The following is a 15,685-nucleotide window of genomic DNA, read 5'->3' as shown; positions in this document are numbered from 1 at the left end:
GTGTCTTTCCTTTTCTTGTGCTCCTGCAGGCAATGTTTACATTTTAACCTTTGGCTGTTGTGGTGGAGCTGGAATGATGGGGACAGGGGTGGGGGACACCTCTCCTGGTCTGGTGGACACGTCTCCTGGACTGGGGGACAACTCTCCTGGTGTGGGGGACAACTCTCCTGGCCTGGAGGATACCTGTCCTGGTCTGGGGTACACGTCTCCTGGACTGGGGGACACCTCTCCTGGTCTGGAGGACACCTCTCCTGGTCTGGGGGACACATCTCCTGGTCTGGAGGACACGTCTCCTGGACTGGGGGACACGTCTCCTGGTCTGGGGGGCACCTGCCCTGGACTGGGGGACACGTCTCCTGGCCTGGGGGACACCTCTCCTGGCCTGGGGACACGTGTCCTGGACTGGGGGACACCACTCTCCCCTCTTCCAAAGCAAAGCTGTGGTCTTAAATATTGTCATCAGAATCACTCTCAAACTCAACGTCAGACTCAACGTCAGACTCAATGTCAGACTCAATGTCAGACTCAATGTCAGACTCAATGTCAGACTCAATGTCAGACTCAATGTCAGACTCAATGTCAGACTCAACGTCAGACTCAATGTCAGACTCAACGTCAGACTCAACGTCAGACTCAATGTCAGACTCAATGTCAGACTCAACGTCAGACTCAATGTCAGACTCAACGTCAGACTCAATGTCAGACTCAACGTCAGACTCAACGTCAGACTCAACGTCAGACTCAATGTCAGACTCAACGTCAGACTCAATGTCAGACTCAATGTCAGACTCAATGTCAGACTCAACGTCAGACTCAACGTCAGACTCAACGTCAGACTCAACGTCAGACTCAATGTCAGACTCAACGTCAGACTCAATGTCAGACTCAATGTCAGACTCAACGTCAGACTCAATGTCAGACTCGATGCTCTTCTCCTTCAAAAAAAAAAAAAAAGTTGTAGCGCCTGACCGACGTTCATAAGGCGCCTCATTGTTTTGATAGAAAAAAGTTCACTTGAAACTAAAAAACACTCTAATCTGACCCACTACACACTAACGACATGGTCAAATCGCTTTTTCTCTGATATAAATCTCAACTCCCTCTCGCTGTCTCCGTCTCTCTGTTTACTTTTTCATGGGTGAACGAAACAAAGTGACCCCTCCCACTATGGAAACTTTTGATTGGACATGGGCTCTTCTTCTCAACCAATGAGTGAAAGGTATACTGGCACAGTACGAGTGTTGTTTTTTTGCTACTATGCTAATTTCACTGTCACTCCTGACCGTGCACTAAAACGTTGCGGAAAAACACGGACACAGTTTTCCTCACATCTCCATATATATATATCTTTTATTTTATTTGGGCGATCAACATCATTTTAAAACAAGCTTGTAGTTTTATACATCTGCACTTGCGACACGGATTGAAAACATGGACCCGATGACGCTGTGCTGTGACGCTACTGCCTTTTAAAACGGTCATGTGACGAGGACGCACCGGTGCGTCCGCCGGCCCCAGAGGGCTAAACCCCTCTGCCTCTGTTGTCTTTGTCGTCTTGTCAACTTGTCGCTTTCTCTTGTCGGCCTTGTGTTTCCTTGTGTTCCCTGGACTTCAACGAACCTGATTTTAAGGAACTCCGTGAGTCTGCATTTGGGTCCACCTGACAGAACGAGTCCAATCGTGGACCCAGCGGACTCAAACAGATCCACTTCACATCACTCCTTCAAGGATCCTGTCTTGAGGATACAGTTCGGACTTCTTCACCTGTAACCTGTTGCAGTCCAGCCTGTTCTCCCGTGACCCTGTTCCCATCTGGCCCCCCAGTCGCAAGCTTCCCATGCTTTACCCCCAGTCCTGTGATTTATCAACAATGGAGAGCAGTTAAAGAACCATTACAGTCAGACTGACAGTCTGCTGATGGAAGGTTTGGACAGACCCCAGTCACCACCACTGTGTAGACGGGTGCCACAGTGTTGAGATCACCTTCATCTCAGCGTCTTCAGCGGGTTGTCCATCACTGTTCTTGTTTTGTTGTGTCATCCTCCATCTCTGTCATTTGCCTTTCCTGTGTACTCCTCTGTGTGTGCTTGTGGTCTGATTTACCTCATGTTCCTTCATGTCTCTGTGCTCCATCATCATTGTTGCTTGTCTTCATGACCCCAGCCCTTTCCTTGTGTGCTTCTTTGGGCTTTGGATTCGCCCGTGTACCGACCCCTGCCTAGAGTTGGACTGCCTCTTCGAACACTCCATTGTGGAGCCGGATGGTCACATGGGCGCCTGGATCAGGGAGCTCCAAGCTGTCCTGGAGCAACACAGCAGTGCAGTTGGCTGAGCAAGTCAAGACCCTTCACAGTTGTGAAAGGAACTCGCTTCCATCTGCACTCGCCGGTGCTGTGGACGCTCGGGTCCCGATGCTGGCAGCACCGACCTGGTTCTTGGGGTACTCAGGGAACTGCTGAACTTTTATAACCCAGTGCAGGTTACATCTGAACTTCAGGCGTCCTGCTATCCCTCGGACTGTACCGTCTACTCTTAGACACCAATGGCCTTATTCCTATGTGTGCACCCAACTTGTCTGCCACCTGTGTCCACCCCTTCCCACTGCATTTAAACACTTCTCACTCTGTTGTGTTTGTTTGCTCGCCTCGTCGTCACGTCGCTCCTCTTGTCGCCCCTTGTGTCCCCTCATGCTCCTAATTGCTCGGGAATAAGGTTTATCATTACTTGCTTCATGTATTTAATTTTCTCTGCAAAGCTTTTATATATTTCTTGAATTTCCCTGTAAAGCAATGTGTATTGTCTTGTTTGAATGGTGCTCTAGAATTGAATTTACCTTGCTTTGAACTTCACACTCTTTCTACTTGATCCTAGTCGTCCGCTTGTTCTTCCACTCTTTCTCCTGCCTCGCCCTGCGGTCTATCTCCTGGATCTTCTGAAACTCTCTCGCCAACATAGCTTTCTCTCTCCACTCGCTTTCCTTCCTCTCTTTTTCCTTCATATCTCTTTTGTGCTTCTCCTCCCTCTCTTTCCTCGCTCTCTCCTGCTTCTCCATCCGCTCTCTGTCCGTCCTCTCTCTCTCCTCCTGCCTCTCCCTCCTCTCTCTCTCCTGCATCTCTCTCTCCATCCGCACTCTCTCACTCCAAGCTCTCTTTTTCCTGTCTTTTTCCGTGTTCTCTCTTTCCTGCTTATCATCCCTCGCTTTCTTCTCTCTCATCTGCTTCACTTTCTTCTCTCTGTCCTTCATTTCTCTCTCCTGCATTTCCTTCTCCCTCTTCAGTCTCTCTTTCTCCTTCCATTCGCTCTCCTCCCTCACCTTTCTCTCAATCTTCATTATCTCTCTCTCCTTCAACTCTTTCTCCAGCCTCAGCTTCCTCTGTCTCTCCTGGTTCTCCCTTGCCAGTTTTGCTTCCTCCTCTTTTCTTGCTGCCTCCTGTTTCAACTTTCTGTCTTTCTCCTTCTGCTCTATCTCCTTCTTCTTCTTCCTTTCTTTCTCAATCATCTCTCCCTCCTTCCTCTGTCTCTTCTTCTCTCTCTCGTTCCTCTCTTTCTCCTGCCTCTCCTTCAGCTTTCTCTGCTGCCTCTCCCTCTCTTCCTCCATTATCTCTTTCTCCTTCCACATTCTCTCCTGTTCTTCCTTCATCGCTCTCTCTATCATCTCTGCTTTCTTCTTCTCTCTCTCCAGCTTCCCAATTGTCTCTCTTTTCTTCATATTTTGTTCTTTCCTCTCCCTCTCCTTCCTCTCCTGCTCCTGCCTCTCTCTCTTCAGCGTCTCCTCGATCTCTCTCCTCCCCATCGCCCTCCTCTCTGCCTCCCATTTCTCTCTCTCCTGCTTCTCCTTTCTCAACTTTATCGCCGTCTTCCACTTCTCCTGTTTCTCTGTATTCTTCCTCAGTCTCTCCTGCGACTCCTTCTGCTTTTGCTTAATCCTCTCCCTCTCCTTCAACTCCTCCATCTCTCTCATCTTTCTCTCTTTCTCCTCCTTCTCTTTCTTGTGCATTTTTAATATCTCTCTCTCATTCTTCTTTCTCTCCTCCCTCTCTCTCTCCTGCTTCTCTTTTCTCTTTACCTCCAGCACCTCCTCCCTCAGTTTCTCCTCTCTGTATCTCTTCTTCTGCTCTTCCTCCTTCTTCTCTTTCTTCTGCTTCTCCCTCATCTCTCTTTCCACCATGTCCTTCTTCTCTCTCTCTTTCTTCTTTATCCTCTCTATCTCTTTCATCTTTTTCTCCTCCCACCCTATAGCCTGCATCCGTTCCCGCTCTCTCTTCATCCTCTCCGTCTCCTGTCTGTGTCTCTCCTGAATCTTCTCTCTCTCTCGCTGCCGTCTGTCGTTTACATTCTTCACCTGTATCGCTTTCTCTATCCTCTGTCTCCCCACTGTCTTCTTTTTCTCTGCTCTGATTATCGCCATAGTTTCTTTAAACTCTGACATTTTGTTGTCATCACCCTTCCCATACAACTCCTCTTCATCGACATGTAGATCCTGGTCTGCCAGCGTCGCTTCTTCAGTCTCCTCTTCGTTCAAGGTGTCCCCTTGGTTCTGCTCAGATGAACACATTGGAGTGATATCCTCCTCCTGCATCTCCAACTGCAGCTGCTCTTTATCTAAGACGTGCTGCGCGTGCATATATTGTTCTGCAGTCATCTCATCTTCAAATATTTCTCTCATCAAGGCGTGTCCTTCGGAATGCTCAAATGAGCAGATGTCCACACTGTAGAATGTAATACATTGAACTTATTAAAAAGAATCTAGAAAACCTGTTGCACTCAAAAAAGGTAGGTGGTTGTCATCATTAATCGTAAATTAAGTTTACTTCATATATACTTTCTAAGTTTACTTAGAATCTAGCTTTGTTTACTGTTTTGTGAACTTAAAAATAAAATGTTTACTAAACTTGAGCTTTTTAAGTCTTAGCAACGTATATAAGCCAAGTTGAAATTGACTATATACTCACAGTTCATGAGTTCACTGAACAGGATAGTGAGAACTAAGTCAAGTACACTGATTTGACGCAAGCAAGCACAGGTATTTACCTTTCACAGCTCACGGCTCCAGCCTCCAGCTGTTCGTTGTAGAGCATGTTCACTCCTTGTTGGTTGTCACAATTCTCCATTGTTTCTGCAGAATACTTCGCCGCTGATTGATGTGTAAATTGTACAGGTGCACTCATATGAACCGTTTGAAAATAATGGACAGTTTTAAACTAATTGGGTCTTTAAAGCAGTGGCTTAAAATACTTCAAAGGCTTTCATGTGCCTCTTAAATCATAACATCCAAAAAACATCAAAGTGTGATGTCATAAGTGAACTTTCATGCTTTGATGATGTCACAGTGAAGGGTACCATGGCAACTGCAGGTTTTTTCTTGTAATTGCTGACGTTTGTCTGGTAATTTAGTAACACATCTTTGTATTAGTTCAGTTATGTGCTTTTAAATAAATATGTGTCTTCCATAACATGCTATTTGGTGGTTGGTTCATTCAATATCAACTAGTCCTACAGTTGATCACGTCCTAATGTAGTATTTAGCTATCAACAATGAATTAGATCGCTCCATTTAATTCTAAACTGACATATCAGATCAATTTGATACACAGCCGTACAGTATATATCAAAGTGGGCTATCTGACTCGCCTGCTTGGATGTCCATAAATAGCCAAGATACACTAATTTACTTCTCACATTTATTATGATTGAACAAAAAGTGAAGACAACTTCAAAAAATTCCATCATTTTTATGTGGAGGAACATGATCCATTACCCTAATACAACTAATAGAGAAGCCTGTGTGTGTGTGTGTGTGTGTGTGTGTGTGTGTGTGTGTGTGTGTGTGTGTGTGTGTGTGTGTGTGTGTGTGTGTGTGTGTGTGTGTGTGTGTAGGGAGAACTGGCTCGTGGCGGCCAAGCGTTCAGAGCGACGTCACTTTTTGATCCTTCGATGTCAGAGTTGCCCGCGGTGGAAGGCGGTGGGGTGACTCATGCAATCGCTGAGATATGAGGAGGAGAAGGAGGAAGAGGAGGAGGACGAGGGGGGGAGGGGGAGGAGGAGGAGAAGGAGGAGGAGGAAGAGGAGGAGGAGGAAGAGGGGGAGGAGGAGGAGAAGGAGGAGGAGGAAGAGGAGGAGGAGGAAGAGGGGGAGGAGGAGGAGAAAGAAGAGGAGGAGGAAGAGGACGAGGAGGAAGAGGGGGAGGAGGAGGAGGAGGAGGAGAAAGAAGAGGAGGAGGAGGAAGAGGGGGAGGAGGAGGAGAAAGAAGAGGAGGAGGAGGAGGAAGAGGGGGAGGAGGAGGAGAAGGAGGAGGAGGAAGAGGAGGAGGAGGAAGAGGGGGAGGAGGAGGAGAAAGAAGAGGAGGAGGAAGAGGACGAGGAGGAAGAGCGGGAGGAGGAGGAGAAGGAGGAGGAGGAAGAGGAGGGGGAGGAGGAGGAGAAGGAGGAGGAGGAAGAGGAGGAGGAGGAAGAGGGGGAGGAGGAGGAGAAGGAGGAGGAGGAAGAGGAGGAGGAGGAAGAGGGGGAGGAGGAGGAGAAGAAGAGGAGGAGGAAGAGGATGAGGAGGAAGAGGGGGAGGAGGAGGAGAAGGAGGAGGAGGAAGAGGAGGGGGAGGAGGAGGAGAAGGAGGGGAGGAGGAGGAGGAGGAGGAAGAGGGGGAGGAGGAGGAGAAGGAGGAGGAGGAAGAGGAGGAGGAGGAAGAGGGGGAGGAGGAGGAGAAAGAAGAGGAGGAGGAAGAGGACGAGGAGAAAGAGGAGGAGGAGGATGAGGAGGAGGAAGAGGAGGAGGAGGAGAAAGAAGAGGAGAAAGAGGAGGAGGAGGAGGAGGAGCAGGAGGAGAAAGAGGAGGAGGAGGAGGAGGAGAAAGAGGAGGACGAGGAGGAGGAGAAAGAGGAGGAGGAGGAGGAGGAGGAGGAGGAGGAGGAGGAGGGGAGGAGGACGAGGAGAGGAGGTGGGAGAGGGAGGAGGAGGAGGAGGAAGAGGAGGAGGAGGAGGAGAAAGAGGAGGAGGAGGAGGAGGAGGAGGAGAGGAGGAGGAGGAGGAGAAAGAGGAGGAGGAGGAGGAGGAGGAGAAAGAGGAGGTGGAGGAGGAGGAGGAGGAAGAGGAGGAGGAGGAGGAGAAAGAGGGAGGAGGAGGAGGAGGAGGAGGAAGAGGAGGACGGTGGTGGGTTGTGTTCGTCTGCTTGACGGTCATTACACCTCCAGGCCACATGCGGGAGGATCGTATCTATTTACATTAAAAGGTTGTTTTTTTGTTTTTTGAATTCATCATTATGGATCTAGTTTCACGACGCTGAGCAGAGAAGAAACTGCAGTTTGATTTGAAGCTTTAGTTTTGTTCCTTATTGATCCGTGTAGCTCAGCGTTCTGCAGCCGTTATGACCTAAAGAGACGTTTGTGTGATTTTCCAACAAATCAAATTTAACATTTAAAATGATATTCATACATTATTTTGATAGACGAACATAAATTGTGTCTTATGTTGCATTTATGCAGTTTCATTTACAATTTAGGAAGGTTTCAACTCTCTTTTACAGATTTTTTTTTTGGGGGGTGACGATTTTGTCATTTTAGCCATTTTAACCATTGTGGTTCTTTCGAAAGCAGTTTTTAAAATTTTGTTTTCCTCATTTTAAAGCTTTATTCGATGAGAAACCATTGTCATTCATGGGGTCTGAGAAGGTTATTTTCACAGTTTTACTCCCGATTTCATGCGGTTTTATCTATTTTTTCCTCTATTTTAGCCATTTCAGTTGTGCCTTTTAAGGAAAAGTCCCTTTTATTAAGTGTTAAACGTCTTTTAAAAAGTGAGTCTTTGTCACTGTGACACCAGCCACATCCAGAACAAGTGAGTTGGGTTGAGCTGAACATAAATGCTTTTGACAAAACCAAACAGTTTCTACTGAAAATGGCGACAATCTCAACGTAAAGCCAATTCTAATGACGGCTTGAGGCGCAAAATGCAGTGAAACGTCAAGCAAAACGGGGGCTGATTGGAAAGCAATTGTAAAAGAATAAATTCTCTTTTACGTAACGTTTCTACACGTGTGGGAAAGTCGACTGCACGGATTCACGATTCTCCGCCTGCTTCTTCAAGCAGAATAGAACCTCGTTCAGTCATCGGCCGCCATCGCAGCTCACAGCTGCTGCCCTCTTTTCCTTCAGCCCTGATCGCTGGGCTTCTTCATCTTCTGCACACACACACACACACACACACACACACACACACACACACACACACACACACACACACACACACACACACACACACACACACACACACACACACACACACACACACACACACACACACACACACACACACGCACACACGTAGCGCTAGTGGGATTGACGGAGACCTGAGGGTTCGGCACTGATGTGTGGGAGGGTGAACGACCGAGTGGCCTAATGGAGAGCTTTTACAGAGTATTATAACCAAAGGGAGCGGTGTTTCACAGACAGACTCGCCCCAGGGAGAGAGAGAGAGAGAGGGAGAGAGAGAGAGAGAGAGAGAGAGAGAGAGAGAGAGAGAGAGCTACTGTAACTACGGTAGACTGGACTCGGCTTTATGGAGACAGGTCAACCACGAGGCACGGAGCAGTGAAATACGCCAGCATCCTCTTCAGGCTATCTTCGCTATCAGCTAACTAAGACAATACCTAAGACAATACCATAGACAATAACTAAGACAATAACTAAGACCATACCTAAGACAACAACTAAGACAACAATTAAGACAATACCTAAGACAATACCTAAGACAATACCTAAGACAATACCTAAGACAACAATTAAGACAATACCTAAGACAACAATTAAGACAATACCTACGACAACAATTAAGACAATACCTAAGACAATGCCTAAGACAATACCTAAGACAACAATTAAGACAATACCTAAGACAACAATTAAGACAATACCTAAGACAATACCTAAGACAATACCTAAGACAACAATTAAGACAATACCTAAGACAACAATTAAGACAACAATTAAGACAATACCTAAGTCAACAATTAAGACAATACCTAAGACAATAACTAAGACAATACCTAAGACAATACCTAAGACAACAATTAAGACAATACCTAAGACAACAGCTAAGACAATACCTAAGACAATACCTAAGACAACAATTAAGACAATACCTAAGACAATAACTAAGACAATACCTAAGACAACAATTAAGACAATACCTAAGACAACAGCTAAGACAATACCTAAGACAATACCTAAGACAACAATTAAGACAATACCTAAGACAACATCTAAGACAATACCTAAGACAACATCTAAGACAATAAGGTACAATGTGCATTAACAAAGTGTGATTTTTTCCCCCTAAAATAATTAACAAATCAAGAAAATCAAATTCAAACTGAACAATCCACACAAACACCAAAGGATCGTAGATGAAGTTCAAGCCTCAGACATCTTAAAAAATAAGATATTAAAGATCATAAGACACAGAGGCATTGTGATGGAAATATAAGAACTGGGAGGATTCAGACGAAAACAAGGGAAACTCCCTGCCAGTGCAGTGAGATAATCCTGTAAGACCTGTTTATAAAAGAAAAAAAATAGACTGAGAAATACCTTAAAAAATTCCAAGCAGTATATAAAGTCAAATAAACTCAAAAGTAGTTTGCCAATTCTCCACTGACTGCCTGTTTCTTACTCTAAAACTTCATAAAACAGACCACATTAACCCGATATCCTTTTTGACTTTTAAATGTTGAGCCTTGTTCCTTTATTTTCCTTGAATGAAATGTGGAATTTCAGATCCGACTGAGAAACGCTCCAGAAAGAGGCATTTTCTCATTTTTATGCAATTTGGGGGGGGGGGGATCAAAGGACGAGACGATGTTGTTCTTTAAAATCTGCAGCACGTCTTTGCCTTCCATCTCTCTCTTTATTCCCTTCATTCAACGGGGGCGCCCTGCGGGGAGACTCGCAGCTCGCAGTTTGACAACATCTGCCCTCCACTGAAGTTGGGCAATAATCACAGCTTAGCCCCCCCCCCCCCCCCCCCTCTGAGAAAAAAACACCCATTAATTCCAGTAATTAGTGCAAAATGCAGACGGGAACAATGTAGCTTCAGAGAGACTGAAGCGTCCGACTCTGGCGGTGTGGAGTCGAATCGAGGAACCGAAGCACGTAGTTCCGACATGATGCAACATCTGCACCCGCGGTGCAAACGGTGCAAATCGTGCAAATGGTGCTAATGGTTCAAACGGTGCAAACAGTGCAAACGGTTCAAATGGTTCAAACGGTTCAAACGGTGCTAAAGGTGAAAACGGTTCAAAGGGTTCAAAGGGTTCAAAGGCTTCAAAGGGTTCAAAGGGTTCAAACGGTTCAAACGGTTCAAACGGTTCAAACGGTTCAAACGGTGCTAAAGGTGAAAACGGTTCAAAGGGTTCAAAGGGTTCAAAGGGTTCAAAGGGTTCAAAGGGTTCAAACGGTGCTAAAGGTGAAAACGGTTCAAACGGTTCAAACGGTTCAAACGGTGCAAACGGTTCAAACGGTTCAAACGGTTCAAACGGTGCAAACGGTTCAAACGGCTCAAACGGTTCAAACGGTTCAAACGGTTCAAACGGGTGCTCTGATCCGTTACCGGACGCTCCTCTGGATGGAAGAAGGAAGTCCCTGGAAACCCACCGACTTGCTCCGTCCAACCAGATTGCAACCCGTCCGATTAACTCGCCCGCTTTCCTCCGCCTCACCTACGATCCGCCGGGATTTCCAACGACCCGTGAGTCATCGTGCCCGAGCACGTTGACACATGCAGAACCCCGACCGTAACCGTGTGCAGCACCGACCGCCCGCAAAACGACCCGGCAGCATCAGACCAGTGCGCTGATGTTCCTCCACCGCCTCCATCAGTCCGGCAGATCAAACCAACGCTGAACAACCGCAGCCGAACTTCTCCGGGCCTCGGAGGGCCGGGGCGCTGCAGAACAACGGGGCGCTGCAGAACAACGGGGCGCTGCAGTGCTCAGTCTGAAATATTTACTACTGAGATGATGGAGATGTGAGGAGAGGAGGAGAAGGAGGAGGAGGAGGAGGAGGAGGAGGAGGAGGAGAATGTTGTCTCCAATGCCAGAGATGCTCGATCTAGAGATTTCTTTGGAAGTTTTAAAATACACATTTTGGGGAAAAATCGCAGGGCAAACTGCATTTTATCACATGAAACATGAAAATATTGTCACTGACTGTCAATTATGAGCTGAAAAAAACCCGTTTTATTTATTTATTTGGGTCCAGGAAATACACATTAAAGAGTTGGAGTACAAACATGACACAACTAAAGTATCTTAGCACCTTCCTAAAACTATTTTAATAGACATTTTTTGACCGAAAGGATTTTTTCTCCATCCAATTATTCATCATTATGTGTCAATTTATTTAGCCTGAAGATGAAAGGCCAAACAAAAACGTGGACCTCGGCTGACAATTTTGGGATTATTTTGGAAACGTTATCAAATTTCAAGATAATCGAATCACATTTCGGTGACTTTCACAGCTGTTTAATGTCAAATGGGTCCATTTTAACCATAAAAAAAAAAACTCCCGAAAGAAAGGCAAAAAAAAAAGACATTCCATTGATCTGAGACGATCTTGAGATTTATGAAAAGAAAGAGTGAAGCTCTTAAGATATACAATTTTAACAGATTTTATCAAATTCACCCGACGCACGGCGGAGGAAGCATCGTGCTCCCGGGCCACCAGGGGGCATCGACTTCAATAAAGCAATGATAAAATGGGAAGATTGTGAGATATTTGATAGTCGAATGTGGTCAAGAGTCTGTGAAGTGTTTGGATTTAACTCCGAGCCAAAGCAGACAGGAAGGACAACAATCCTCTGCATCCCACATGGAAAGAACCTATATGAGGATATATGTACATGTATGAAACCTATATGCAGCATATATGCACATATATGACAATATATATGCTGCATATATGCACATAAATGCTCCAAATATGCACATATATGACAAAATATATGTACATACATGCGCATATATGTACACATATGTGCATATAGGTACATATATGCGCATAGAGGTACATATATGCCCTATATTTTATGCACATATATGTACCTTTATTCGCATACAGGTGCATATATGCGCACATATGTACCTATATGTGCATATAGGTACATATATGTGCATAAAATATAGGGCATATAGGTACACATATGTACCTATATGCGCATATATGCACATATATGTGCATAAAATATAGGAAAACGGCCAATTTTATACATGCCACATATATCCAAAACCTATATCAAAACCTATATTAAAACATATATGTTTATATAGGTTCTTTCCATGTGGGATGTTTCAATGGATAACTGTAATATTGTAAAAATCCTAGCAGTCAATTCCTTTTCTTCAGGGGGAAGTTTTTATGTTGTTTGTTTTCCTTTATTAGTGTCTCATTGCAGCTGTCAACAAACGCACGCCGACTCAACACCAAATGACTAAAGTGCAAAAAGCATCATTTTTGCCTTCTGAGAAAAGTTGTTGGTTCTGAACAATCCTTCCCGTTTCAACGCTCGTCTCGACGTGGACATTTGAAATCAAGTCGTTTTCTTCTTACCTCCACAAACAGGAAGCAGGGGACGATGGAGCTGCTGCTCTTCACGCCCGGCTTCTCCTCCGTCGCCATCATCCCTCACTCCGTTCCTCTGGACGACTCCGCCAACGGCTTCCTGTGTCCTCGTCCTGCAAGGAAAGAGCCAGGAGGAACTTAATCTCTCTCTCTCTCTCTCTCTCTCTCTCTCTCTCGCAGCTTTCCGACAGCTGTTTTTTAATCCCGTCCTGCATATTGTTTCTTTGTTTATTCATGTGCCGCGTCTATAAATATGTAAAACATGCGTCTCTGCACTCGGGACTCGTTGTCGTCTGAACTTTTCTTCTCAAGTCGCTGAACTGATTTTCCTTTTCGACTCTGATGTGTCACGAATCGAAATAATCCTACAAACAACAGCAAAGAGTAGATAAATTCTCTCTTTGTGCGGCATTTTATTCAATGATGGGACACATTTTAAATAATTCACATTAAAATAAAAAATAAAAAAAGCCGCCAATATAAAATCAGTTCAGTGGATGAATTAATTCCAACGGCTGAAAAAGAAAAATATTCAAAATTTAATGAAAGTGAATGGAGGAAACTTGTTTACTGATCCTCGGCGGGCTTTTTGATGTTGTTCTGCTCTATATTTAACTGCATCTGTTTCCTTGTTGTTCTGCAGACTGAAGCTGCAAATCAAAATGTGCCGCGAACAGATGAGATGTGCAAAAACACACAACGTTCAGTGTTTAGTCGTCTCAAACCAAAGCCAGGCCACATTAATGTGTCGACGAACCAAGTTGGATTGTTGTTGCGGTGACTGTCAAAATAAAACTCCAGAGTCCTGGGAGAACATGGAGTCACGATACGTTCCACACTGATTTAAAAAAAAATATATATATTTTTAGAAATAATCTCCAGGCTTAAAGCAATTAAATAAGGTTATGTGGCGAAAGGTTAAAATTGCTGAATTAGCTAAACACGGTTAAAAGATTTTAAGCTATTAGGAAAAAAAAAACAACCCCAAAAAACCCAATGTAACATATTAACGCAGGATAAAATGGTTTTCAAGAAGAAAAGAAAGGGAAAATAAGAAAAAACAAAAAACAAAAGGACAAATTAAGAAGTAAAAGAGGAAAAACTGCAGTATAGCAAACACACTTTGACTATAATCACCTAAAACAGCCAAGATGCATAAAATAGCTAATGTGCTCAAATCCATGTGAAAAAAAAAGACAAAAAATACCTGCAAAAAGTGAAAATGAAATAAAGTATATGATGCTGCATGAAGGAAACCAGCGTTTTTGTATGAAAAGCAACTGAGATGTTGGACATGTATCTTTTATTTCTTTTCATTTCAGATAATTTACAGGTTTTGTGGCTCCGAACCAATTTTATGTGGTGACAAAATCCCAAATCTGTCTCTTTTGGGCTAAAGGTTTCAGATCCCTGCTGCTGAATCAAAGAAAATCCGACTTAAAAACCTTGTATTTATCCATATTTACAACATATTAACTCCTTTCCGTAAACGTCTCCCTACATACATCCCAGCCGACGCAGCGGCCTCTTTAATCCTAATTAATATAAGCAAACACGTTATTTATGAGCCTCTAGAAGCACCAGAGGGCCGATTCCGTTATCTTTCATACGTGAGCCGTTTCCATGCCGTGCTAAGCTATGCTAAGTCGCGCGCCACGAGTCAATTTCGCCAAATGTCTAGCCGTTGCTTAAAGCTACAGAAAATCTCATTTAGAGAAGGAGGTTTTGTCTCAGGAGCAGCATATCACCACGCGAAGGACAATATATTTATTTAAATTAATTAATAATATCACAAAATGTGGATCGTGACGATCGCACTTCACTGTCCGGTGTTTCGGTGTCTCTGGTGCCCGTGTTAACTGGCGACTCTTCCACCAGCCGTGAGCAGCAGCTGACGTTAAAACAAGACAAAGAAACCGTACGATACTTTAGACTTTAATGCAAACGTGATTAAATGGCTTTCGCTGGGACAACTACGGATTTTGGTCGGGTTTTAAAAAATCTTCTGCGATTGTGTAGATGATGGGAGCATCACGGTGTTCAACGTTCTCAAAGACCACCGACGTCCGGAACTTGTGATCTCGCTTGATCGCGACCTGTTTGTGTGCAGCTGGTGAACCACTGTCTTACTTTACAGTCCAATTCCCTAATATTAATGAATCAGTAGTTCCGCAGTTTAACGGCAGAACGAAGGTCATGTTGGTCAAGCTGCTCCTGGATGGGCTCTGATGAACCTGCTGGATATGGAAGTCGATGGAGAGTTTAGGAGTGTTAATCGGTAAAACTGTGGTCTTGGTGCAGCTTTACTGAGGTTTTCTGCTCCATTGCTCTTCTCTGGAGTACTCGTACCTGGGAACACAGGTTACTGCGTAGTAAAATCCCTGATACTGTGAGAAGATGATCTCAAGCTGTTGCACAACCTCCAGGAACTTTTCTCACGGTACGGTATTATGTTCAAGACGTCCTGGCGATTCTGAATCAACGAGGAGCCTAGTTGTACTTTGGAGTCTTTATTAGTCGCTGAACTCGAACTTTTCAAGTCGTTCACGAGGACTCGGTAACACCGTGACTCATATTTCTATCGCTTGCTAATATTTCGTTTTTTTCTTTCTTGATTGCACTAATTTACAGTTTCGCACTAATTCCACTGGAACAAATCGCAATTAAGATGACAATTAATCAGTTTTTGAATCAGAAATGTATACTTTTTTGTTTTTATTGTTAACACTGACCCCCCCTATGGCTAAAGTTGGTAGTGCATTTTCGGTTTTTACTATCAGTGGGAATTGGGCAGAAATTACAGATGAAATTAGTTCTGATCCAACATTAAAGTGAAAACGAGCCTTTGGAATCGTCTCTCATGAGGACGTGTTGAACTTAGTGGATTCTGTTCTGTCGACTCAGGCTGATCACAATGAAACGTTTTTCTCAGGTACTCTGGATCTGGAACAAGTGCGTCCCTCAGTGTTCGCTACGGGGATCCGTCCAGGACGAACCGACCGATTGTGACCCCGAGCTGAATTGATGAACAACATGAGGAAAGTGAGAAACAAACAGGAGTTCTGCTTTTCCCAAGAAGTTG

General features: G+C 44.5%; 1 protein-coding gene across 1 annotated transcript in view; it reads right to left on the bottom strand.

Annotated features, from left to right (window-relative positions):
- plppr2a (phospholipid phosphatase related 2a) overlaps positions 1-12,660 on the bottom strand; it is a gene marked incomplete at both ends in the record, with an annotated part of 40,811 nt that extends 28,151 nt beyond the window's left edge. The window contains one exon of the mRNA XM_080511856.1: positions 12,592-12,660. Within this exon, the coding sequence (XP_080367982.1) occupies positions 12,592-12,660 (69 nt within the window). The remainder of the gene's footprint in view (positions 1-12,591) is intronic.
- Positions 12,661-15,685: the final 3,025 nt, after the last annotated feature.

Source organism: Blennius ocellaris (genome assembly GCF_963422515.1).
Source record: "Blennius ocellaris genome assembly, chromosome: 16".
Lineage (NCBI taxonomy): Eukaryota > Metazoa > Chordata > Actinopteri > Blenniiformes > Blenniidae > Blennius > Blennius ocellaris.
Note: the sequence above shows the minus strand (reverse complement) of the source record. Positions and strands in the feature narration are given on the sequence as shown.